The 26,884-nt window shown below is 44.6% G+C and overlaps 1 protein-coding gene across 3 annotated transcripts in view; it reads left to right on the top strand.

Moving 5' to 3' along the window:
- Positions 1-26,574, top strand: part of LOC108102302 — a 56,429-nt gene extending 29,855 nt beyond the window's left edge. For 2 of the 3 annotated variants that reach the window (XM_017183172.2, XM_017183173.2), the window contains 5 exons: positions 13,726-13,921; positions 15,642-15,733; positions 15,920-16,030; positions 23,984-24,253; positions 24,417-26,574. In XM_017183172.2, the coding sequence (XP_017038661.1) occupies positions 13,786-13,921; positions 15,642-15,733; positions 15,920-16,030; positions 23,984-24,253; positions 24,417-24,791 (984 nt within the window). In that variant the 5' untranslated portion in view covers positions 13,726-13,785 and the 3' untranslated portion in view covers positions 24,792-26,574. Of the gene's footprint in view, positions 1-13,722; positions 13,922-15,641; positions 15,734-15,919; positions 16,031-23,983; positions 24,254-24,416 lie in introns of all 3 variants that reach the window. The other variant, XM_017183171.2, reaches the window with a different exon arrangement.
- Positions 26,575-26,884: the final 310 nt, after the last annotated feature.

The following is a 26,884-nucleotide window of genomic DNA, read 5'->3' on the forward strand; positions in this document are numbered from 1 at the left end:
GGCAAAGAAATTCGGTCAATTTGATTTAATTAATTACGTACTTCTGAAAACAGTTCGTAGGAATATTCTGAATCAGAAATCAAATTTGGTTTGGCCAGACTGAAACTTGATATTGAACCTGCAGTTGCACAATGGCGTAATTGAAATATTGAATAATAGCATAATTAAAATGACGGTTACTTTAAGTCCAACATATATTTATAATCTGTTAATTACAGACAGAATGGGATATTGTTAGCTGATACCTTTTTAAGATTCATCTCAAATAAAAGTTAACAATCGCTTCCGACCAAAGGGCATATCCATTTCGGTCTCTATGAAATTTCAATTTTCCCATTTAAATATTAACTGGCTGTCTAGCTCCGATTTCCCTCCTCTCTGCAGTTTTATTTTGCATTTGTGGCCAGTTTTCGGGCGCCACTGGCCAATTAAGGGAAAATTGTTTTGTCTTTGCTTTGAGCGGGGCATTTGTTTAAATGGATTTTTCTGCGTATTTTGATTTATTTAAAATACATATAATGGCATCCTGTCTGTGTGTGTGTATCGTATATAAATAAATTTCGGTCAATGCGCTGCACAAAGTAAAGCGTTTTTATTTTGCATAAAAAGTGTTTATGCGCTGGAAATTGAGGTCGTCAGCGTTTTGGAGTACATGTGAAAGTGCATGTGTCTGCGATTGTGAGTGCGTTTGTGTATGTGTTTACAAGTGAGCGAGTGTGAGTGGCAAGTTTTGGCTCAGGGCTGAAGTGCCACCCCCTCCTGCCGCCGAGCACCACCCACTTTCACTACAAGAGCCCGCTAAATGTTTGGCGACATGCTGGCAACAAAAAATGAAATTCTCCGCCTGTTCGCTGCTTTTACGGCTGCTATTGTTGCCGTGAAGTTGAGCTGTGTTAATGAAATGCGTTTGGGTTTTTTTTAAACCGGCACAAAGCGCAACTTACTACTTGCAACTTGCCGAGGCCGAGCGAAAACTTTTGCGACTGCCTCTCAAAAAAAGCCCGCGATTCGCAACAGTAATTAAATGCAGCGCATAACTGCTCCGAGCAGCGGCAGCATTTGTATACAAAAAAGCACCAACACACATTGACTATATACTTGGAAAACTATCTGCAATAAATCATTAAAGTATCTACTTTGAATATATGAAATTTCCATAAAACTCTGACATTTATTAAATATTTTTTATATACCTGATGTTTTGTGTTATTTATTTCTTTCAAGTACCTCCGTTTTTCTCTGTACATTTCCCTGAGTGCAACGACTTTGCCGCATTTAAAGCATTTTCACTGCTTTTTGTTTTCCTAGCATTTTGACCTAAAATTTTCGCAGCCACCGCACTAATGTCAAGTATGCTGCCGGCAGAGTTTTCATTTCTCGTATGCGGCAATTATGTGCCCTTTTCCGCCAGTCAGTGTGTGTGTTGTGCGGAGTGTGGGTGTGTGTATGGAGGAGTGTGTCTGGGCACAGTAACAATAATTGCGGGTAATCAAGTAATGCTCATTTCCAAGGCACAACAAAGTGTATCGCAACGATAAAGACATCGTGCTGGTAGCGGGGTTGCGTCAAATGTGACATGTTAATTCCAGGCGAACAGGCAGCCAAGTTAACCGCCCCGCTGATTGAAGTGCGACGCCCCAGCGATAAGAGCATTTCGCTGTGCCGACGTGTCACGGAGGCCGCCGATTTTCCCTGGAAAACCGCTTGACTGCCTACATATGCGTAAAAGGTGCGACACTTGAGAAACGCTTCACTGCGTTACGTATACGCACAAAACTGCGGTCTTATAGGGCTCAACTGTGAGCAAGGCAAGTAGAGAGTGGGACGGGAAAAAAATGTAGGCAAACAAGAGCTCATTCAAATGCGAAATAAAACAAATTTTTTACCCGAAAAATGTTTATTTGTGAAGAGCCAAATTCAAAAAGTTTTATCTAAAGAATAACACAACAGGGTTTTTTTTTTTTGTTCGAACCACTTAAGAAAATCGGCAATGTGAAGGGGTAAAAAATTAGACCGTAATGGAATGGAAAACTTTGAATGCAGTTCGATTAGGAATCCAAACACATATGTTTAGAGGTATGCCACTTTGGAATCAGATTAAAATTGGTCGAGTTATGGGGTAAGGATAGTCCATGTAGAGTTACCTTTTTGCAAGAGGAGGAAAAATCTGACATGAATAGAGTTGAAACCAAAAATTTGACCATCTTCAAAATAAAAATTTAATTAAGAATGTATCCACAAATATTTTGAGGTATGCCACCTTGAAATCGGAATAAAATTGTGTCGGACATGATTGTGGCCCAAAAAATCGACCATCTCTAACTTAAAATATTTATATGCAGTTCTATTCAGAATTCGATTAAAAACGTTTTGAGGCACTCCACTTTGGAATCAGATGAAAATTAGGAAAGCTGTGGTCACTAAAACACAGGTTGCCAATAGCTGATGTTCACACTTGGAAATAAATAAATACGTATACGTATAAAAAAACAAATAGAAGACCAATGGCAAACATATATATTCACAGCAATTTTAATAAATGACAGCAGATGAACATCAAACTACAATTTGCCACCGTCAATATGATCTTTAGGAAAACATCCTAATTACTTGCTTGAAATGAACGAGTTATATTTAAAGCTTTAAAATTCGTCCGAAGGTTGTTGAGTTTAAAAGCAAGAACGAAGAGCCATGCGAAATATGTGGTTTGCCTAAAAGCCACAAATAATATTCGATTTGTGGAAACCTCAAGCAAAAATGCTTGGGCTATAGCAATATTTTTTAAACCATTTTGGTTAAAAGCAGAAATAGACCAAAAAAGTTATGTAAGACAGGAAAATTCCTCGTTTATCTTCCCGAGCCATCAATACTCGGCAACTTTTTAAGCCATCCTCCATATTCTGGCCTTTATTTTAATTTATTTGCCATTCCGGCACACACTCGCACACTCGCCCAGATAAACACGCATACCCAGTGCTCAGGCATCAACGCTTTGGCAAAAGGCTAAGGGAGTTGGCTTTTAAAAAATAACAAACTTTTGCTTTGCTTTGTGCAAAGGGCTAAGAACAGCACAGAAGGAGCAACAACAGTTTAGCCGGCGCGTGTGTGCCGAGAGCAGCAGGCTGTCAAAAAGTTACTTATTTTCTTTTAAAAACTTGTACGAGTCTTTCTGCGCTCCCCTCTCGACGTCCTGATTGCTCCGCCCTGTGCGATGTTTACACAGCTTTTGCTTTTGATAAGGTTAATCAAAAGTTTTTTAATCCATTCTGCATACAGGCAAACATAGACCGACATCCACACGAGGGCGCGAGGAGATCATCAGTATCAGGATCTCGTGTGTCCTCATTATACATTAGTGCCCGACGAAAAGGGCGGAGGGGTTGGGGAAAGGGACGGGATGGGAAGGGAAGGGAAGGGAAGGGAAGGGAAGGGAAGGGAAGGGAAGGGAAGGGAAGGGAAGGGAAGGGAAGGGAAGGGAAGGGAAGGGAAGGAAGGGAAGGGAAGGGAAGGGAAGAGAAAGCCAAGGCTACTTTGAGCCCGCGGCTCATTCGAACTTTCCGGCGCTGCAAAGTGAATTTCATGAATGCCAAATTATATGTATTTGTTTTCCTCAAGTTCTCGCAGCCCGCACTAACCGGCGGAGAGGCGAGCTGGCTGTTTAAAAATCGCATAATTTATGTGCCAAAGTTCAGCGAAATCACTTTGGACAGCGCGACTCTGGTGGCAAAAACTTTGCAATTAAGCTCCGAGAGACATTTGGCAAACGGCAAAGTGAATCGAACCGCTGCCCTTCCTCCTCCGGCCATTAAACCACGCCATCAGTCCGCCACGCCACTCGATTCTCCAGTTCAGGTTGCACAGCCAGGTAGCTGCAACTTTTGCGATAACTTTAAATCATCTAATTATGAGTAGCAGCCATCGGACAAGCCCGCCGCCCCGCAGAAAACAGCAAAAACAGGGAGCGTTCGGGTGGGCGGGGGAACTGCCAGTGGCAGCATTTAATTTCCGCTGTCTCAGCTCAGCCTGCTCACCTCCGGAGACCGGAGTCCGGAGTCCTGAGTCCCGCCGAGTCCTCGGTCCGCACCCCTCGAAACGAAACGCCCGGCCTTCGAAACCAGGACCCCGACATAACTGACACTTTACTTCATTTCTGCTGACTGGAATTAATGGCTTTTGTTGGCATAGTTTTAACGCTTGAAGTTCGGCTGCCGGTGCTGTGTGTATAAAATTTATGTTCGAATTTATTGCAAAGTTTATTAGACAATTCCCTTTTTTGCAAAGTAATTTTCGCCAAAGAAACCGAAGGGAGAATTTTTGTGAAATTTATGAGCTTCATAAATGACCGGGGCACTGGGAGTCCGGTCAAGTTGCTGGCGGGGCCCACGCGGCGTATGAGCAACGTGCCAATTGCCATGATTTCTGCAAAAGGCAGGAGGAATGGCACGGAGCACGGAGCATGGAGACGGAGCACGGAGTTAGCTCGGTAACAGCTCTTCACATTACGAAATGATGTCGGCTGAATGCAAAAATGCCATAAATATGAATGAGCTGCCGTGCAGAAAGCAGAATCCTTACCGCATCCTCATCCTCAACCTCATCGCCGTCCTCATCCTCGGGCATGCCAACTGATGTACTTTATTTGTTACAACATATTTAACTGTAGTTTTCCGCCCACCGACCCCCGGGCCACCACTCTGTGGGCAGGCTTTTAGTTTCAGTTTTCTGCTTCTGATTTATGGCGGCGCAGGCAAAACATTTCAAAAGCCAGTCGAGAAACTGTGTCAGGGAGCAGAGTGTACTATGTGTGTGTGTGTGTATTTGGGTGTGTGTGAGGGTTTGGCCAGGTTGCTGGCGGACAGAAGTTGCTCGAGAGGATGGAGGAGGGGGTCCAGAAGTTCACTCATAACTTGCTGGCCCCAGTTTCACCCAGGCTGTCCATCCGCCTGCCACTTGTTGTGTGCCTCATCAAAAATGTATTAACGAGCTTGCATAGCAGAAGATTTTTATCTGCCGGCGTTGATTTCATTTTGAGCTTAGTCCGCACACCCTCGCCGGACTCTTGCCCGGGCACTGGCTTAGATTTGTATCTCCGGCGTGTTTTCAACACGTGCATGCAAAGTTGTTTGTGGCAGCTGCGACGACTTCGGGCGCCGCTTTTCCTTCGTTTCGCCGTTCTCCTTCCGGCGAAACTTTTAATGGCGCATTATTTCGTGCTATAAATTATGACTAAGGCCGCGCCGCGTATTAACCGACGGCAGATAAAAACTGTTAACATTTAACAAAGTCAAGTGGCGCCAATGACAAAGCTCTTTGACATTCGCGCTGATGGACCAAGGGAAGCTCCCGAAAAAGGTGCATTTTCGACCCTAGAACCACTCCGGTTGCCCCCTTTCATTTGGCGTCTAAGCAAGCGGAAACAGCCGGAGGGAAAAGGGAAAAGTTTCATTTCCAGGCGTGACGCGATCTTGTGAAAAAGTTTCGCAGTAACACACAAGAGCAGGCAACAGAAAAACAAGGCCAAAACAGAAGTAGTGCGCACAAGTTTCAAATGCCACTTTATCTTGCGGCTACGCTACGCCTAGAAGCGTAGAAGGTCCGTACTTTATTTTCTCTCGGTGTGTTTTTGCGGTTCGTCGTGAAATTTATGTGGCTGCTGCGGATTTTTGAGCAAAATAAGCAACTACCGACGAAAAAGTTATGAGCTTTGTGTCATAAAATGCCACCGAAACGGCGGATGCGATTCCACCTGCATGGCCATTGCTTAAACGAGTGTTTGTGTGGGCTGGATGTTTATGCACAAGCTCATTTCACGCTTCCGCTTCCGTTTTCTATTATGTAAGACATCAGAGTAGCAGCGGAGAAAAAACAAAATCATAAATTTGTAATAAAATAAATATTCCTTTATCCCTCTGTAGTCTTCGCCCGGGGCACAGACATAACTTCAGCTTAAGCGCACGAACCCAAGGGACGGGGTTAAGAGCAGGGCAAACAATGTTTTCTGGCCAACTTTGTAGCTTTAGCCTTGGCAAAAAAAATTAGCAAAAATTGAATTAAAAGCGGAGGCTAATGAACGCGTAGATTTTCGGCTTGCTAATCAAATTAAATGCAGTCAGAGCCTGATGAGGAAGCCCGGCGAAGTGTACGCGGAATGGAAAAGGATGCGAGGATGTCACGCAGGCCAACATTAACCCCAAAACGACTCGGGGTGGCTTCAATCTCAGCCGGAGGCATCGTGGTGGCTGGCTTGTCATGATGCCACGCATCGTGTCGCCTACAATGTGGCAACATAAAACTATTACCACGACGACATGAACACAACTCCTAATTACCCAGGGATTTGCATTTGTCTTGCGACGTGCACAAACACACAAACACAGAAACACAAACACGCCGAGATACGGAGAAAGGGGATATGTGCTGCGTGGGCGTGGCATTTCGGGGGGCGTGGGTGTCATAAACGAATCTTATCTGCCGCGCCTTTTTCTGGGCTCTGGGCCACGCCCCCTTCCAGCCATCGCCTGTCTCCGGCATGCAATCCCTATCGCTCGCAATCTGTCCTTTCTCTTTTTTCTCCTTTCTGCTCTTTAATTTAACGGCTTGTAGCGGAAACGCAGCCGCCATTTTCTTTTCACTTCATTGCCATCGCCATGTCGCTGGTGCTTTCGTCACTACCTCGAACCACTACCCAAAACCCACCCAGGAACCACACAGCCGCATTGCAACACCCCCTGCCAAGGCCCACTCACTACTCGGCCCGAAAGTCATTAGCTTGTCTCGTTTATCTTTTAATGAGTGTAAAATAAAAACGACATGGGAGCGGCTGCTTAAGAGCTTACCAAAATTCCGGGACAGAGGCAAATTATCGGGCTGTTAAGGCTGTACGGCCCACGTCCCGTTTACCCGCGTCCTTATCTGCAGCCAAAGTCAGGGGCCAAGGAGCCGGGTAATCTAAAAGGCCTACTAATAGGCAAATGCTCGTCATTAACCCAATATCCGGAACAATGGTGCCAGCCACGAGCATGGAAAAATATATCGAGAGGAAAGCTTCAAAGGATGTTGACTTCGAGCATGCAACATCAATGAAATCTTTATCTAAGCGCAAAGTATGGAGCGAGAAAAAAACGTACACAAAGCTTATCCCAATTTATTGCTTAAATGAAGTTGCCCAGAAATAAGAAGTCAAGTACTTGAAAAACTAGTTCCTAAACTAGAGTCACAGAAACTTTTAAAATACGATAATACATGTTCAAGAAATAAATACATATATTGTCTTCTTGACACGATAATCCGATTTAAAAAAATGTATATAATTTTCTCTGTGTAGCTGAGCATTTTTTCGCTCTAATGCATTTGCTGGAGTTTACTTAGTTTTCCGCTGGATTATAAGCGCAATATTTTCCGAGCTTCCTCGGGGATGCCGGACTCCTTGTCTCTTAAAGATTATTGTCCGCTCCTCTATTTCCAACGCACTTCCGTCATTTGTTTGGCTCTCTTTAAAGCTTTGCAGCTGGATCCCTGCTGTTTTACCATCGCCGACTTCGACTGGAGTTGCTGATGCTGCTCCTAATCTCTGGCTTCTACTTAACATTAAGCTTGCCTTTAACCAACATTTCCACACAAATCAAGTATACGCACTGGGGGCTGGCGACTGGACAGCAATGTTTTAGTCGCTCCCCGGCGGAGGGAGCCATGAGCCATTTCCCTGTTTTCTGTTCCCAGCTCCCAGACCGCCTCTTCCTGTTTATTCTTAAGCTGCCACTTAATCCAGCCACTTCATCCGCTCCTCGCCGCCCATTTCCCCGGACAAACAGCCACGCCCCTTTCGGGATTCGCCCAGCAGCGTGTGTTTGCGTGTTCCACGGGGCGATGGAATACGGAAAACGGTTACGGACTACGGTACGCAATTTTTTGTTGCTCCGGGTTTCCTTTTTTGTCGCTCGCCGTCGCTGCCGCCGCCGCTGCTGTTGGCCCTTAATTAAATATTAAACGCGCCTAATTGCGCATTTCATAACTCAGGCAACGGCAGGTAATTAATTATTTACGTTCAACTAAATTGAGCAGCGCCAGGCACACGGCTCACGCACAAACTTTCGGCGCCGCAGGGCAGCGAAACAAATGTGTATGCTGAAAACAAAAATCGAGCCTGGATGGGTTCTGCCGAAGTTTCAGCCGGGTAACATGTAAATTAATATGTCTACGGCAGGCGATACGGAAGAATCATTTGCGGCCCAATCCGTGCGCCTTAAAGAAAAAGCGGCAGTCGGAAACGCAAACAGTTGACTTAACATGCGTGACTTTGATGTCGAAACTTAAACCCGACAACCTCGGGGGCATTTAATTATGCAAAACGGGCGAGAAGCAAGAATAGTGCTCCCGGTGCTGCTGCTCGTGCATAAAATGAGCGACTGGCATGATTAGCTCCGGCATTCGCACATAGTCGCCCCGTCGGACCCAAAAAACAATCCGAAGCATCGAAATTAAAACCGAGAAATCACAGAGCTGCCGTCCATTGTTCGGCCACAATTTGCACAACTTTTGTGCAGCCAGTGGTTGGGAAACTTTCAGTTCAGCAGGGAGCACACACAGCGATGGTAGGGCTGCGATGGAACTTGCTCCAGAAACTATTTTCATAAATAGCGACGCCCAGCGCCAAATGCAAACAGAACCGAGTCCGTCGTCCCGACGTCTGGTCTCCGGCGGTGCCACGCCCCCCGGGCAGCCCCGCTCCAATCACCACCGCCTTCTGGCCAAAAGTCCTGACAGCCGCCGGACAGCCGGCGTGAATCCTTTAAGTTTCTTTTGTTCGGAATGTACTAATGCCGGTTTTTCACTGTGTGATTTATCGGTTTCGAGGTTCAGAGTTCGAGTTTCAAATGCATTTTCCATGTTCCCCGGATCGGGGCTCCGCTGTCAGGGCTTTGGCACTCCGGCCGAAGAAGCTCCAACGAACCTCAAACAGCCTTGGTTACCTCTCGTTTCTCAGGGAGGGTGGGCCAACTATTTGGCTCTTAAATTGTCAACTCATCTCGAAGAGTAGTTTTTTGCGAGCCATAATAACCGAATGATAAAGTTTTCGTGTGGGAATGGGGAACAAATTGGACACAAGTCGACTCTCCACAAGTCAAATATAACATGAGCTTAAGTGAATGGCAATAGCTTTTTGAGTTACAAAGTGAAACAATATTTTGACATTTGCACACCACTCCGTCAAAAAGTAGACGTTTAAACCTGGTGTTAAATAAAAATAATTTGAAAATTGAATGGTTATCAATTTCCATTCCTCAAAATGCCTAGTGTCAAATGCCAATTATGGCGCATTCGAACCCAGTTCAAATCTAGTTAGACGATTAAATTGAACACTTGCAGCCGAGATCTAATCAGATTTCGGCTGCCGCCTCACGGTAGAATGGATGGAAATTGAAACTACAATCACAATTGCCGTCAAAGAGACGTTCGGTGGCTAATTAAGCCGCTGGGGTTGGCCCAAGTCACAGTGACAAGCCGCAATCGGCGTTTTGATTAAATATTGACCCCAAACGGGCTGCTGACCACGTCTTCGTCGGCTATCGCGCTGCCTGCAAACAATTACGGCTAAATTCATTAGTGAGCCATGCATAATTAAGGGAACAGCAGGCGTGACACCTTGTTCGAGGGCATTCGGGTGTCTTTTGGTCAGAATGCATGAGTGGCTCTTGGTTGTTGGGTGGTGGGTGGTTTAGTAGTAGGAATGAGGGGAAGGAAGGAGCGATGGCGTTTGATCAGCTGGGGCATAAAAAAGAAATCAATGTCCTTGCAGGAAGTGCCTTGGCAATTTGCAATCCTTTGTGCCATTACACAAAGCTTCCGTCGTCTACAGTCTGCATCCTGGCGATGGTCCTGCTCCTGCCCCTCCGATCTTAGTTGGCTCGCCTGCAGGCAAACGCTGCTGCAATCAAAGCGTGGCGTTAGTGTTTCAAACCAGCAGAAGCAGCGGCGGCAGGAGCATTAATCCTTCATTGGCAATCAGGAACCTGTGATGAACTCGCTCTACGGAAGTTGTAAAAACGCCAACGCCGCACACAAAGCAAACACGGAAGGGTATTTTCGGGGTATTTTCGGGAAACCCAATGGCTGGCGGCTTCCCTTTTGAGCCACCAAAGATGGGGGCTAACCAGTGGCACGGAACCGATTATAGTATTCAGCATTTGGATTCTGATTCAGATCCGACCCTGCGGGGCATTCGTCAAACGACGCATCAACCGAGGCAATTGTTTCGCCAAGTTTCCCTCTCGCTTTCGCTTTGTTCATTATGTACTTTCTGCTCCTTTCAGTTCAGTTCAGTTCTTTTATTTTCATTTTGGTTCGCCTCACCTCACCTCGCCCCGACTCGTTTCGATTCGTTTGTCCTTGGTCCGTGGAGCGGCAAAGGGGGTCCTTTCGGGCCGGAGGATGTGGCATAAACACTGATTGATTGATTAGAGGCTTGAGCCGGAGAGCTCGCAAGGGGCAGGAGCAGCAGCAGGAACGCAAGTGCTCGACTCGCACGGGGCACTAAACCTAATGAGAAGCCCTCGAGCAAGTGTCGCATCAATCAAGGACGCATTTAATGCGTTATAAGTGTGTGCGTATGATAGCAACGATTTCTCTTGATTTGCGATTATTGTTTAGGTGTATATGCTTCGTCTGACAGCCGGCGATTAGCAAAGTGGATCAGCGAAATGAATGAGTTCCAGGACCGCCACAGCTGACTGCGTCCTTTAAGCGCACTTTGGTCCCCTTCTTAAAGCAGGCCTACTTTTTTCCCTCGCAACAATACCAATTTCCCCCGTCTACGCACTGTCGACGTGGCCAGCCGGCTCAAGTGTCGGCGATTGGCATCAATGGCTCCGAAATCGATGCTAACTGGAGCTCGAGCAGAGCTTACCTGCTGCTGGCTCAGCATACTGACCTGTCATGGCTTCCGCATTAGAAACCGGTCAACAACCGGTCTCCTTTAACAACTTTTTCCATGCACTGAAAAAATCAATCTGAAACATGGTTTTCCACTTAATGATAAGCTGCTTTCGAAAAGAATTGAAATGTCCCAATGAACTGGGATTTTAGCTTAATATCTTCGAAAAGTTTTTCCAGATAAACTGAAGCTTGTGAACTTTGCAATTATATCTATCCAGCACAAGCAGAGATTTCCCGGAGTGTACCTATTGTTACACATCCTTTATTGACTCTATCCTGCGAACTATTTCATGTCATTCCAGAAAATCATATCAATTGGCTCGGCCACGGGTTTTCAACAGTCAGCATGATAGCTGCACAGATGGGTTTTCTGACGTGCTCTCCGCTCGTATTCCATTTTAGCTTCGGCTCCATCCCATCCATATCCCGCGTAAGGACACTTCTTCCCCCTCCATCGCTTTTTTAGACCGCTTCTTGGACTGTCTGTTGCCCCCCTGGCAAAGTGCTCATTATCAGCTGAAATGTTGTCAATTACGGATTTTCGTTTGTTTTGTTTTGATTTGACTTTCAATTGAATTTCTCCTCGGAATTTGAATATCCGGCATTGTCCTTTGTCCTTGGCGCTGCCATCGTCACGAGCGGTTGCCTTCCCAAGAATCCAAATCCGCCGGAGCCCCCCACTCCCGGTTTTCCCATTAAGTTGAGCGCCCTTTTCAAAGCTGGCTGCTTATGATGAGCTGGGTTCTTATTGGTAAACTGCAAACTTTGTACATAAAAAATTAATTTGATTATTTTTCCCCAGCGCTTAGATTTGCGTTAATGACGCCATAATCAACTGTTTTATAGCACTTTAAAAAAGTTAATCCGGCACATATACATGCACTGGACATTTTATTTGGCCGGAGCTGTAACTTTTTTAATTACACGGATTTCATGACTGAGGAGGGCGAAATTGTAGCCACTTGGAAGCGAGGAATAATTTGTTAATTTGCGCTGTTTATTATTTTGATCTACGCACTTCTCTTAATTCTGGTTAACGCATATACCTTAAATCAAATTATTCTCTCTCGTTTAACCCACCAGTGCGCTCAAAGGCGGTTGGGTGAGCATTTGCTGTGCGGAGAAATTTCAATTAAAATCATAATGAAATATTTGAAAATTTGTTTTTATCAAATTTGACCCGGTCTACCAATTTTGTGAATTCCTAATGCCAGAAAACAAAGACAATGGCCAGAAACAAAGGCAGAGCATGCGGCATTAGTTCGCAGGATAACAAACCCTGCCAGGAACCGCAAAATAATTTCCCCTTGTGCCCCGAAACAGACAACAGACAGGCTATTAGTCAGAGAAAGCCTGCTCCTCGGCCATTCAAACAATAACACCGAAACATTAAAGTTCAAAATGATGACCCGAACATAATCGACTTGCCTACAATAATATTTAAATTTAATTTAAATGCTCACATGAGGGCATTTAACAGAGTCGGTGGTCCTTGGCAAACCCGCAGGCAAACAAATCGATGAGGATGTGTCTCAATCTGCCGGACAATTTGCAAAACGATATGCTCGGAATGGAAGGTCGTTGGGCGTGCAAAATGCAAAGGCAACACTTCGTCCTTCGGCTTGTGTGGGGGTTAATGCGTTTGTTGTTTTTGCGGCACTGGGACTAGGACGATAACTTTGAGTCGCATGCTTAAAAGCACAAAATGATTGGAACAGCACAGCAGAGCATCCCGGTCCGGACTAATGGCATTTTATTGCTCCATCTCTCCGGATCTGGCTCTGTTTCTGGGTTTGTGTATATTTTCGGGGATTGCCGTTCGAAATTAGAAGCAACCGCTCTGCGCACTCGACCTTAAGACGATGAACGTTCAGCTGGGTGCAGTAAATGACATATAAGCCCCCGACCCGGGCTTAAGTGCTTAGGGCGCCTTGAGTTAATGCGTTGATATGATGATATCATTATCAAAATATCCAGACCCACCGTACGCTATCTGCAGTTGTATCTGTGGCTGTTTGCCTGCGGGCCATTTGTAACTTTTGACCATTAGCTTCTGTTTTTGCGGCCAAATGAAAGCAAAACAATTGGTCTTGCTGATTTTGTGGTCTAATTGATACACGAGGCAGACGTCTTGTCCTGTCAGCCAAGTTACAAATGCAACCAGCAACTGACAATTGTTTTCAATGTTTCGGTCAGCGTCTCCTCCTGTTTTGCAGCTCTTCCTCCTGGTCGCTGTCCTTCGTCACCTCCTTCCCTCCACACATCCAATCTATTTCAGTTGTCAGGGACACAGTCTCTCCTGGATGCCGAATTCAGCCCCCAGCTGTCAATCAGTAGGTGTGTTGACGGACGGGTCTGATGCATCTGTCTGGGCAAATGCTGCGTATGCTTAATGCCGTTTGGCACACACACACACACACACGCAGACGCTATGACACACTTGCACTCCCAGTTGTGTGCTGTTTAGTTAAAGGTTTTTGTCTTGCTGCAAAGTTTTTAAGCACGTCGAGCTGTTGAATCTTACGGACGCGTGTCATGAAAGCCTTACAAAGTTGTCAAACGGGCAGGGGGCACACATAGGATGTACTCTTTGTAGCGCAGAGCCATAGACAGAAACAAAGAGCACCGAGGATAGGATAAATAGACTGAAAGATGGAGCAACGTTTCAATTTGCTGCTCTGAAACTTTGACAAGTAGCCAGCCAGTTATCAATAAGCCTGAGAGAGCATCATCTCAAATATGATTATACGGTGCTCCAAACTTTTTCTCATGCACTGCAACTCTTTACAGCAGCAGCAGAAGCAAAAGGAGCAGCAGCAGCAGATATTGCGACTGTAGCGGCAACAAACAGACATGGCCAGCAAAAGGATCCGGCCAGAGGAGGAGCGGAAAGGAAGAAGGATGAGCGCCTGCCGACCGGGAGTCTTGCATACGGCATTCAATATGCTGGCGTTGAGCTGGATTATAATCTCGGAGTTATTGCTCAGTGGTAAGTGTTCAAAAGACCCATATATAAATGGCATATTGCAGGGCTTCCCGTTCTGCGTGCCCACTTTCATTCCCCATTCTCGTCAGAAAGTCTGTCATGTTAAACAAGCTGAATTTATTATGCCAACTGCGTGTGCGGGGCGTGGTTAAAATTGATTATTTAATCTACCAAATAGCAGTTTATATTATGCACTGGTCCTCCCACCAAGCCGACCAGGCCAGAAAACCATTTCGACCAACTTTTCCCGCCGAATGTCGGTGAAGTAGTCAATTTATTAAATGCCCCGGGAGTGTGCGAGCACTGGCCTTTGATTAATATTGGTTTGTTCAATTAAAGTTGCCATAATTTGACCAACCACATGCCTGTCACTCCACTCGTTTCCGTCGATACCGCAAACCGCCGGGAACTTTTCGAATGACATGGAGTTCATTTATTGAACACTCTTTGTTGTTCGCTTTTGTGAAGCGGTATAAGAAGTATATTCAGGTACAATGAATACGAAAACATTAAAATGTACTAAATGCCATTCGTTCTCAATCAGCTATTATTCACAAGCGATCTCGGAAATGTTATATTATTGCAGAAATCAAAGTTAATTGAACGTTTTTTGAGATGAGTATGATTTATCTTGCGGATTAACCTTACCTTAAATTGTTGATATTCATCCATTTATGCAAGTTGAGTATGTTATATGTACTTAACAAAGAAGCAGAGTATTTAATGCAATGATATTTTAATTAATTATCAATCAGAGTAAGATGTTGAGGATATATCCTTTGTTAATTGGCTCTTAACTAATAACATAAACAAAACAGCAACTCTAGAAACAAGATAACTTTAGTATTTTCACGTAGTAGTATTACATTTATTCCTCTTACCAAACAGAAGGTTGCAATTCGCCAGTTGCGAGATACACAAACACAACTCAAAATTAGCAAAACTACCCTTTCACGTGTTCTTATTGTTAATTTTTCACACAACAATCAATAAAACTCGCGATCTGTTTTTAAGAATATGAAGACGGCCGACAAACAGAGTTGCCACTTGGCTCAAAGTGCGATCGGTGTATCGATATTAATATCGTTATTCCACAGCACATTGGCGAATTTAAAAACCTCTTTAAAAACTAATTCGCCATTATATTATTTATTTAATCTTTATAGCCCATTCAATAAATTGTAAAATTCCTCATGTTAAACGCTTTAAAAATAAAATAATTTTAATTGCATATTCAATTGCACAGTATGACACTCTTCACTTAATTAATTTTACGCGCCGTGCTTATTCCATAATCATATTGGCATATCTCTTTAGTGGCGTTTATTTAAATTCGAACTCGATTCGGATGAGTCTTGTTTAATGTTGATAATTGCAGCAACTCGCGTTAAATTCAGCAATTTCCCCAAATAAAATCGAATAAAATAAATAAATTGCATTAAATGCAAGTCAAATTTGGGCCGTACCGTCGGCTTTGTCATAAATTAACATGCAAGTGGGGCTCCCTTTCCTTTGCCGCCTGGCTGGGTAATTGGGTTTTATTTTTCCCGTTTTTCATTTTTTATTCAGACGAATGTCTCCCTTTTTCCCACTGGCCATCGCATAATCGAATTCGTAAGGTTTCGCATACGCCATGTGGGTCGTGACATCGGGAGATCCTACGGTTAAACGACTTTTGGGACATCCTTTAATATTAATGCCCGCCTCTCCCGCCCTTTTTCAGCTCACTGCCTGAAGGATCTGAAGATATTTGTACCGGAGGCCGTCGTCATGGGAAATGCAGCGACATTGTCTTGTCAATACGATTTGGAGCAGGTAAGCGACACTTCCTCGAGGAGCAGCAGCCATGGATATTGTCGTCGGCGGCGTGCTTAATTATTATAATTACTTGCACTTTGTCTTGCCGAAGACACCAGTCGCTCATTGTCCTGGCTGCTGCCACTCCTCCCCCCCTATCCGCCCAGGCTTTTCATTAACGCATTTTCCTCCGTTCCTCCGCAGGCGGCGTTGTACGCGGTGCGCTGGTACTTCGGCCAGGAGGAGTTCTACCGCTACGTTCCCCGCGAGGCCACGCCCACATTTGTCTTCGCCGTCGCCGGCATTAATGTTGATGTAAGTTAAATTAAGCATGGGATCGCACAATATGCACTCGCTGCCACTTTTTATCCTATTAAGAGCGATACTTCTGGATTTGAGGACGCTAGTTCACAGATGGTTGTGAGACAGACACTCTTCTGCGGGTTTTTAAAAATATATCAAGATCTTAATCCTTTAAAACTATAGCAAGAAACAAACATCGTTTAATTAGAATAACTTTATTTAAGAGCCAAGCACTAACCTAGCCCAAACAATAATTCATGCTCTATAAACTATGCTAGATTTTTATGTTTTGTTTTTCAACTATAACTGTAAACGGTGTATCTTAGTCGGAGTCCCCGATCATACATATACATCTTAATTCCTTTATTTTTCGCTCTCCTATTGTCGGCTTAATGGACAAATCACTGGAGCAGCAGGGCATGTGTTTCGTTCGGACCGAGTTTGCATTTCAACAAATGCAAAATGGGAAAGCATTCGAATGTTGTGCAAATATTTAAATGCGGACAATGCAGGGGCTCTGTCCTGGGGCAGTTGCCACGAGCATCTTGCCGCCTCTGTGTCCCGCTTTCGGTGTCACCCATTTTATTTCTATTGCTGTGCTATATTTGTTCACTTTTATTTACAATATTCGGTGGTGTTTTGCATTTACAAGTGTGCCTGTAGCTGTGTCTGTGCGTTGTCTGTGTATGAAATATTCCGCTCTACAATTTGGAAAGTGCCACAACACACACACGAAACTGACTGAAATATTGCGAAAAGTGCAAAATAGTTTATGGCGCGGCTGCTGGCAAACAAAACGGGCAAATAAACAAACGAGTCCAGCAAAAGCAAGGAGCGGATGGAATAGCCCACCTAGTGGCGAAAAATGCTCGGCATTCGCTTTTCCATGCTGCACTCATTAATAAAAACAACAGCCGCAAAGTAAGCGATAAATTATTCGCCCAGAGTGGCGAAATTCTTCGGACACCTTTTAAAAATCACCGCCCTTCTTACTTTCGAAATGAATTGGGGGGCAAGACTACACGTTCTTAACACCTTTTAAAATGTTAAAATCAGAGGAAAAACATTTTAAAGCTTTCCGTTTATAGCCCCCTTAAAGTCCCGAGATAATATTTTCTGGATTTACGTACCAAATTACATCTGGTTTGTGCTGATCAAGTGCTTGTACGAGTATTCAAAAACAAGTCACAGTAACTGCGTCGATTTCCGAGGGATGTGGAAAACGAATCGATTGTCGTATAATAATAAATAAATAAAATTGAATTTGCCATGAAAAATTTGTGCGGACGAAATATAAATTGAAAACTCATTCGTCCGCACATAAAACTGCAAACTCATTTACAAACACTTCGGGCCACATTTTTCAAATGCGCCAAAAGGGGGAACGTTAAATAATCATAAATAATGGCATAAAACGAGGGCGAATGATGGAGTAATGTTTGTTTTATGTAAGCGAAACAAAGCAGCCGAGGGTTGCCGTCTCCCCGATAGAAACAATTTGCCCCGCTTCCGTTTCCGGTTCATCCCATCCAACCCATGCCACCGATATCTATTGGTCTTTTGGCCATCTCGACTTGGTCGATAATGGCGTGCTGGCCACATCAATCAGCGAGGACTTGATTAATTTGCTTTGATTGTGTCTTTAATTTGCACTCCCATGCAGTGGCCGAAACAAAAGGAAAGGCGAAAGGAATAAGCGAGTAAGCCGAAATAAAACGAAATAAAGCGGAATAAAATACAAATAAAATAAAGGGGCCCTGCTCGGATGTTAATTTGCCACTAATTAGCATTCAAAGGCATTTTTGCACTAATTAAATATTTCGATTGCAGCCGGCGGTCCTTGGCGTTCGGTGGGCGTGGCCAAAGCCAGTGGGCAATGGGAAATGGGAACTGGTAACTGGGAAGTGGGTGTGGCGTCAAGCTATGCGTGTTAATTATTTCCCGCTTTTTACCAGCGATTCTTTCCTCTTAGCGATTTTATTTGGCCTTACATCGCCAGCGAATTGGAAACTATTCAAAAAAAACGAGCACATACACAGAAACCAATGGCATTGAGGTTAATGTGGATTTTTTTTGTAGCCTACTTATGGCAGCAGCTGGAAACTCATTTTAATTTGAGCAAATTTCCACTCCACTCCCGATGCGAACTGCTTGAGACGCAATCAGCCGTGAACCGCAAAGGTGAAAAGCGTAAGAAAAGATGGGAAATCCGAGTGGAGAGCGAGCTGGAGCTCTGGTCGATTGCATAATGCAAATGATTTAGCCAGCGTGCTCGCCGTGCAATTAAGTTTGAAGGTTGGTCATAGTTTTAGACCCCCGACGATGATGCTGCCGTGGCCGAAGCCATGTTAAAAGGTGGCTTTTCAAAAGTGCAAAAGTGCAAAACTACTACTACACAGGGAAAAAGTAAGAAAAAATGGTGGAAAAAAATGCTCCACACCCCGGGGCAGCTACAAATCGAAATGAGGCGCCATCAGCCAGCAGCTGTGTTTTCCAACTTAAATTGATAGTTGCCGGCACTAACGAAGGCAAACGTCAAAGGCCAGCCCGCAAATGGAAATGGAATTTTTAAGTTATGCCAAGGCAACCGGGCCAAATGAAGGGGGCTCGGATAGCGAGCCAGCTACGAAATTGTGGCAAGTGCCTTAATTGAGATTAAAACATTATAACTTGACTTGTTTTACTTTTGCTAAATCATTTCAAACAGCTAAACACGCTTAATGAGAAAAGTTACGACCGTGCCAAGTTGTCGGCCATTATGCATATGCATATTCACATATCTGTCTCTATGTGTGAGTGTGAGTGTGTGTGGGGGTGTGCAGTGTGTGGTGTGTGTAGGGTGTGGAGCGTGTGGTGTGGGGGCGTGTCATAGGTGTGGAGTGGGCGTGGCACATAAAGCATCGAGCACTTGAAAGGCAGCTGCAGCTTCTGATGATCCTGCCGCTGACATCCCAGGCACTTGTGGGCGCTGGGTGCTGGGGGCGTGGTCGACCGGAGTGCACTCGTGTCGTCCACTTGAGCGTTATTGGAATGTAAATGTATGCATATTAAGGCGGTGGGCAGGAAGTCGTTCCGCCGCCGAGTCGCGTCGACAAAACTTCAAAAGTCATTCAGCGCGGCAAAGCAACAGCCACGCCTCCCCGCCCTCCCCCATGCATCATCACTTAACAAAATATTTCAAGCCTAAAGATATACAAACATATAAAAGATAAACTCTTCTTCAATTGCTAACCATAAAAACACAATGATTTCATAGTTTCAAACTTCATCTTTCAACTTTATTTCATGCACCTTTTTTTTTACCAAATGCTACCTGATGCATTATCTGAAACTGTAGTCCCATTTTCTCTCAGTGATCTACCTTACACATGTCGCACGGGGACCTCAGCTAGAAAAAAAGTAAATATATGAAAGCGAAAAGCGGAAATACACAGGAAAACCATCATGTTAAATGTAATTAAATTTTTAATTTAGAGACAGCGCTCGCTTCGCTGGCAATCTTCAATTAAAAACACAATTACCAGGCCCGCCCGCTGAGTGGGTTGAGGGTCATCCTGCGAAAGGGTGAAGGGTGGGGAGGGGGAGAAGGCATGTCGAGCGGGACAGGAATAGGATATGCCAAGTGCTCCAAAGTTTTGTGGCTTATTCATTGTCCGCTACAACAATAAAATCGCCAGCAAGCAGCCAGCCGAAAGGCCTCGCTCCTTCTGTCTCGCTCTCTCTGCCGTCGGCTTTCGGGATCCGTTTTCCCTCGATTTTCCTCAGACCACTTTTCCAGCCGCGAAGCTCTCAGAAATTTGCGCCCCGAAAACTTTTTGCACACTGTCAACACGGAAGGAATTATTCCGCATTAAGTTTGCGGTAATGGCAGCGTCAGTAGTACTCGCACACACACACACACACAGACAGTGTCCTTTTGGCTTTCGGAGGACGAAGTGTCCTGGATGCTGGCGCGTTTGCTTTTAACATTGTTAATAACCCGACACGCCTCGCATTTATGCACAGCAATGTGCGCTTAAAATTAATGCACTTGCCACTGGGAAATTTCAGCGGAGGTCGAAAGGGAAAACTGGCGACAGAAGTGACCGAAAAAGTTCACCGCTCCGGGGTGCCTCGCAGTCTACGGTCTCGGCCAGGACTGCTGATTTGAATGTACTCCCAGGGGTTCTTTTTTTTTTGGGTTCCTTAGGCAGTTGTTAATTAGATGCACCAGACAGGAGAAGGAGGAAGGCATTAAGGGGTCAAGAGGGACAGGCTATTTATATTTCGCTGATCCAGGCGAGATTTAAGGTCTAATTGAGTTTAAACATGTATTGCAACAAAAGTTTCTTTAAAATCTATCTTAAAACGGTTGATTCCATTAAAGCAAGTTCTTATTTTCAACTTTAAACTCAATGCCATTAGAGTTCCCCCTTTTGGAGTTCACTTCAATTTCCATTAACAACTCAAGCATGTCATTCGCAGGCATTTTCCCAACCCCTTTCCCCCTGTTGTTGTTTACGCCCTTCTGGCGGCCTTGGCTAGAAATTGTTGTGTGACAAATGGCAACAAATAAACATAATAAATAAAAGGCGAAATGCATCCGCGAAGGGGCACACCGAGCTCTCCGCAATCGCAGGGTGTAACTAGCTGGGTCCTTCGTCCTTCTGCCCAAAGGCCGCCAAATGGCAGAGGTTCTAGAGTGGAATGGTGGGTGGTTCGGCGGGTGGTTCGGTGGGTGAGAGACTAGCCCCATCCACATTGGCGTGCTGTTGTCTGCCTGCGCCAACAATGAGCACAATAAAAAGCCATGCATTTTCCAAACACCAAAAATTGTTCATAGCAACTGCTCTGGCAGCGAAAGAAGAATAACAACCGCACCGGAAACATCTCATTCACTAAATTTGTGGTCGGTTTTTCGCCAGGCGTTAGGCAGTCGAAGTTGTGAAATGCCAACGGCAACTGGAAAATTCGGGTGGCCTGGCAAAATTGGTTGGGGGAAAGCGTAGTAGGAGTGCCGTTAGTTACAACAATGCTCGAGGCAACGGAAATTCGGCATGACATAATACGTGCACATGTGAGTGTTAGTGTGAGTGCGAGTGAGTGTGTGTGTGGCAGGAATAGGAGTGTGTGGTTGTGTGGCCGCGACTTGAGTTGGTTGATACAGCAATAATTCATAAAGTGTTGCATGCAAACGAGGATGCTGCAGCTGAGCCAGGCTCGCATAGATACTCACACAGATACTCCGCATCCGAGTAAGAGTGTGCCTCTGTATGCCTGTGTGTGAGTGTGTGCGGCATGCGACAGCGTTGGCAAAATTAAAATTGCCGCACAACAAACAGCGGAAACTCGGCGAGGAGCAAGGACGAGGACGAAGAGGAAAGAAAAAGGAAAATGGCTGTGGGAAAATGCAGGGAAAATGGGAAAAGTGAGCCAGGGCACTGCAATGAAATTCATTGTATTCTTACAACTCGACGACTCTGGCAGCTCAGCTCAGCCGGGCCGAGCGCTTTTTTGCAGTAAAGTTATTATTTCATAAAGCCAGAATTATTGAAACAATACTTTACTCTCACACATGGGTTGGAGGGGTTGGCCTGTGTGTGTGTGTTTGTGTGTGTGTAAAATATATGGGTGGGGGGAAAACTCCTGTGTGTGTTTGGCATGCAAAATTACGCTTTAGTGGCATCATTTTTTTTTTGCTGCCAGAAAGTTGCAGCTGCGGCTGCTAAAGCAATATAAAATATAAATAGAAATTAAAATCCAACAAATAAAAACGGAAAACGGTGAGGGCCGAGTCGGGAAAAAAAAACTTTTCACGACAAACGCAACTTGAGTTGAGTTTTCCCTGCCTTTTCTGCTTTTTTCTTGTAGTTGCCCGCAGGAGCAGTTACAAAATGGCTACAGTTTCATGCGAGTAAACTAAAAGGATGTGTGTGCGGGTGTGGGAGTGTGTGTGTGCGAGTGTGTGCGAGTCGGCTGGGCACATCATTCCTCAAAATGGCAGACATTTGTTTGGCGCAGCTTCCTGGCGCTGCCACTTCCGCTTCCGCCGCAAAGAGCCACCGAGAGCAGCAACAAATAAAGTCACATGCAATTAAATAAATATGACAGTCGCAGCAGCCCGAACAACAAGAAAGAGCCCAGCCGCAGCAGCCACATGAAGCAGTTGAATAAATAAAGGGGACAGGAACAACTTTCCGTATATGTTTGATTACATAATTAGTGTCATTTAATTAGAAGGGGTCGAAATCCCCCCGGGCGTTGTGAAAACGGAACGCATTCGTATTGCCTGCACAGTAAAATAAAATTATTTGCTTTTCAAATATTCTAATAAAGTGAACATTACTAGAGATTCAATCCCCCGCAATTCAACTAAATAACCTGGCTCGAAACAATAGATGCAATTATTATTTCATGTTAGAAAGCAATAATAAGTTTTTAAGCGGCTTGAGTTCACAAGTTTACTTGGTTTACATTGCAAATATAATATGTAATGAAAATATTATATATTTATCAGATTATATTAATTGCACTTTATTTACTATGCAAGCTTACCATAGTAAAATAGTGTCGGTTGTTGATCCTCGATTGTTTCTGAAAAGTTTAAACAGCATGGTTTTAATATTTATCCCAAAACTTTTCGATGGCAGGGGCAAGCAGTTGACTTCCCAAGTTGCCAGCTCTCATAACTCATGCAAACCAGTGCAAAATCATAATGTATCTCTGGGCCAGTGCGCATTATTCATGGTCCCGACTCCTACTCCTCCCGTTCCCCTCTGCATATAGAGAACCTTATCAATACGTTTCGCATTTGTTTTCATTTTACGATTGCGTAACGAGATCAGCGTCGACAAATCCGAAAGCCACTAAAACCACAGCTCGCCAGGGGCCACGTAGCCATTCCATGGCCAATATGCCAATTGGCAACCGCCACTAAACAGGCGGAATCGGAAGTGGGGAGGGATGGGTTGGGTTGGGGGATAGGGTGGTGGACCAGAAGGTTTCTAGGTGCCTTTCGGCCCTTATCGACGGCGTTATCTGCGAATGAACTGGCACAACTGGCTGGAAAGAAAACAACAAACTAAATAGGAAAAGCCAGGCCAAGCCGAGCAATGCGCCAAAGTGTTGAAACAATCGTAAAAAGCTGTTGTTTGCCACGGGGCACTAGAAGCGGGGAATGGAGGTTCTCAGTGGATGCTGCCACCAGAACTGCCAGTGCCTCTCCCTGCAGTGGCAGTGGGATATATATCCTGCCAATGGGAGCCGCCAACTACAACGGCAGCCACGCCGGGATTAGTACAGATGCAAATGAACAAAGCGATGGCAACGTTCGCGCTCTGGCTTTGGTGGCATATGCAAAACTCGAATGGGTTGTTCTCGCTGCTGCCTGAACTTAAATACAAAAGGCCAGGACTGCGATAAAAGGACCACACACACACGTATATACATACACACACACACACATACACACGGGGTAATCGCGAGTGGTTCGCTGCTGAAGTGGATTTTGAGTAGGATATTGCACAACAGTTTGCCAAGTGGCAAGCGCTCGCTGGCAATTAACAGAATATGCTAAACTGCGACAACGAGAGCAACTCGAGAACCAAGTGGCTTCGAAGCGGGCATACCCTGTTAAAGGGCCAGCGAGAGGGTGAATTAATCGGCCGGGCAGCCCGCAGGGTTCGGCATTTCCCAACCCAATCGGAATTCGGCTTCTGGTACTTACTCATGCTCTGCTGATTATCAACGAAAGCCCGATGCCTGCGCTTTTCATGCCGATCAGCCAAACTTCCTAAAACGAAATTTGCCGAAATGGGGAGTTAAATTCACATCGGATATTGGCAGAACCTATTTCAGAATACCCGTTCATGTTTTCTAAAAACAGAGTTATACACAAAACAACAGTTTTGCTTAATTTTCTGATGAATCAAATAGTTAACATCCTAGGATTTTTCAGTGCATTAATACCCCTTTCCCAACTTGCAGCTCACCAAATCGGACGCCACGTCGGTGACGTTGAAGGGTGTCACCCGGGAGCTGAGCGGCAGCTATCAGTGCGAGGTCTCCGAGGACGCACCGCTCTTCCACACGGAGATCCGCTCGGCACACATGCAGGTGATTGAGCTCTTCAAAGGCGATCCGGTGCTGCAGGTGAGCAAGAAGATGATTGGCGCCAACGACCTCTTCAAGGCTGTGTGCACGGTGGGTCCTGCGTTTCCGCCGGCCAACATAACCTGGTACATCAACACGCGAAAGGTGAGTGGACTGTCATTTCAGAATATGCACTTGGTAAATAAATTTAAGATTATGCATAAAGCACTCCATTGAATAAATTATAAGTAGTTAGCATTTTACTTTTATGGGAGATTTTTTATATGATTCAATACCTAAGTACTGATATCATTTCTCATTCCCCCAGATATTTAAGACGGCGCTCCAGCGCATCAGGTACGTGGCCTTCGACGGGGGCAAGGCGCAGTCCGAGCTGGAGCTCTACCCGCACAGCGAGGTGCTGCAGGTCTTCTTCGACGGGAAGTACCAGGGGGTGGACGTGATCTGCGAGGCGAACCTGCTGCACCTCTACCACAAGAACAGCGTGGAGCAGGTCGAGCTGAGCATGCTGCCGCCGACCATCTCGCCGAACCTGCTGGGCCTCGAGGGCTCGAAGCGGTACGCCAACGGCGACCCGGACAACTCGGCGCTGACCGGCGCCTCGCAGCGCTGCTGCATCTGCTGCGGAGCCCTTGGCGCCCTCTCGCTGGCGGTCCTCACGCTGGCGGCGACTCAGCTGTGACCAGAGCGGACCGCTTAAATCGTCAACTGGCAACGGAACGCAGCCGGACAGTCACCCCGCAGAGGGAGTAATTAAAAAACAACACACAGAACGCCGTTCGAACAAGTGAAACGTGCTTAATTTCAAAGAGACAACAAAGGAAATGCAAAAATCAAAAGCGAAAAAATATTGTGGGAGGTGGGGAAAATTGTTGATGACAGCGACCCTGCACTGCCAACGCCTAGTAGCATGTCCTTGTATTTTATATTTTTTTTATTTGCCTCATTCGCCAAACAAAACAAAAAACAAGCAACTGGGTCGCAGTCCATAAGTTCAAAGCGAAGGAATATTTTCAATGCGTTAATTAATTTGCGGTGGCTGCATACAAAATTCTGATAATAAACAATACATTTAATATAAGTCAGACGGGGCGCATTTCCACACAGAGCTCGGGCAAAGGTCGGTGGAAGGTTAAAATAATAATAGTAAAAGTAAATATATAGCGTAAATTTAATACGTAACACGCGTAATTACATGTTGTGGATACAGGCGTAACGTGTTGAACTCTTCGAAAAAAAAAACAAAACAAAAAACGAAAAACGCCTGCAGAGAAAACGAAGTATAGAAAAAACCAATCCATAAATTTAAATAAATTAACACATGCACTTGCAAACAAAACTTGCAAATCAAATTACATAACAAAAGAAAAACAACAATTAATAAGCATAAGTGAGACACATTTAAATACTAAGTACACCCTACCCTCCAACTACCGCAGCCTAGGCACATAAGTTATGTAAATAATTACTGTAAAGAACTCTACAAACGAAAAAAACAAAATAATAAATTAACAAACACGAAACCCTCACATGGGCAAACATTAATTAAAGCTAGAGCAAAGTGTGGAGAAAGAGTTAAATACAAAACTAATTAAGTCCTTGTGAAAAATCAATGAAATCAAAAAAAGTCAAAAATTGATATCGGCCAAATTCAGTTTGATTGGATTTGTTTAATTTTCAATTGTGGCTTATTTGCGGTAGCATTTGTCCATTTTTCTTTGAAAGTTTAATTTCCGTTGAACGGTTTGTGTTAGCAGCATAAGATGGACTTTGTTTTAGATTAAATTTACATAAATAAATGCAAAATATATATTTATCGAACAAAACTTGTCGAGGCGAGAGAATTTAGTGCGTATATGTTAGTTGGAAGATGTTAAGAGTATATTCTGTGGAACTAACTAAAAGTAAATCCAAACTCCTTGGCCAAAGGACTATTTTTAGATGTTCATGCGCAGCGCTAACTCACAAAAAGATTCAGGTTGCGTTTGATTGTACATCAGGCTCCGCATACTTGTATTTCTCAGCTAAGAATCGAAAATTTGGAAGCCTTTCCAATTTCAGTGTAAGCTCGAAAAGCAAAATATTGTAAATCAAAACAAACAGCAGAACGATATTATTTTAGCGAGTTGCGTCAGGTGGAAACAACTGAGACCCCAACTAAACTTAACTAAACTAAAACGGCAACTAATAATAAAATGTAAAATCAAACTTAAATACAGGAAAACAATGAAATAACACAAGCCAACGAGAGCCGAGCGAATGAGTCAACAGAGGAAATTATATATTAAATATGCATAATTATGAATAATTTAATGCGAGTTAAGCAAAGCCAAAAAGGTCAAACGAAATCAAACCACACAAAAACCGACAAAGAGCACGCCGATGTGGGCGTGGAATTTAGCTCAAAATTAAATGCGATAATGGCAAGAATTATATGACGAAATAAATAAATAATATAAAATGTACGAACCGTGTTTTATTGCCATTTAACAGGGGCTTAAATATCTCTTTGCGTAGCGACGCACTTTAGGTGCGCATAATTAAGGCAATGATCCCGTTATTAACGCACACATACAGGGGTGTCCTGCCAGGATGCCACTGTAGAAGTTGGTCCTTGTTCTCGCGTCTGCCCCACAACAGCTGCACTAACATGCAACACCAGTTGCCAGTTGCCCGTTGCCAGTTACCAGCTGAAGCTGATACCGCTGACACAGCCGGCGAGTGCTGAACACACAACAGGGGACCAGGATCGAGGAACCAGGGTGCGAAGACCGG

Source organism: Drosophila ficusphila, unplaced genomic scaffold (assembly GCF_018152265.1).
Source record: "Drosophila ficusphila isolate 14025-0441.05 unplaced genomic scaffold, ASM1815226v1 contig_791, whole genome shotgun sequence".
NCBI lineage: Eukaryota > Metazoa > Arthropoda > Insecta > Diptera > Drosophilidae > Drosophila > Drosophila ficusphila.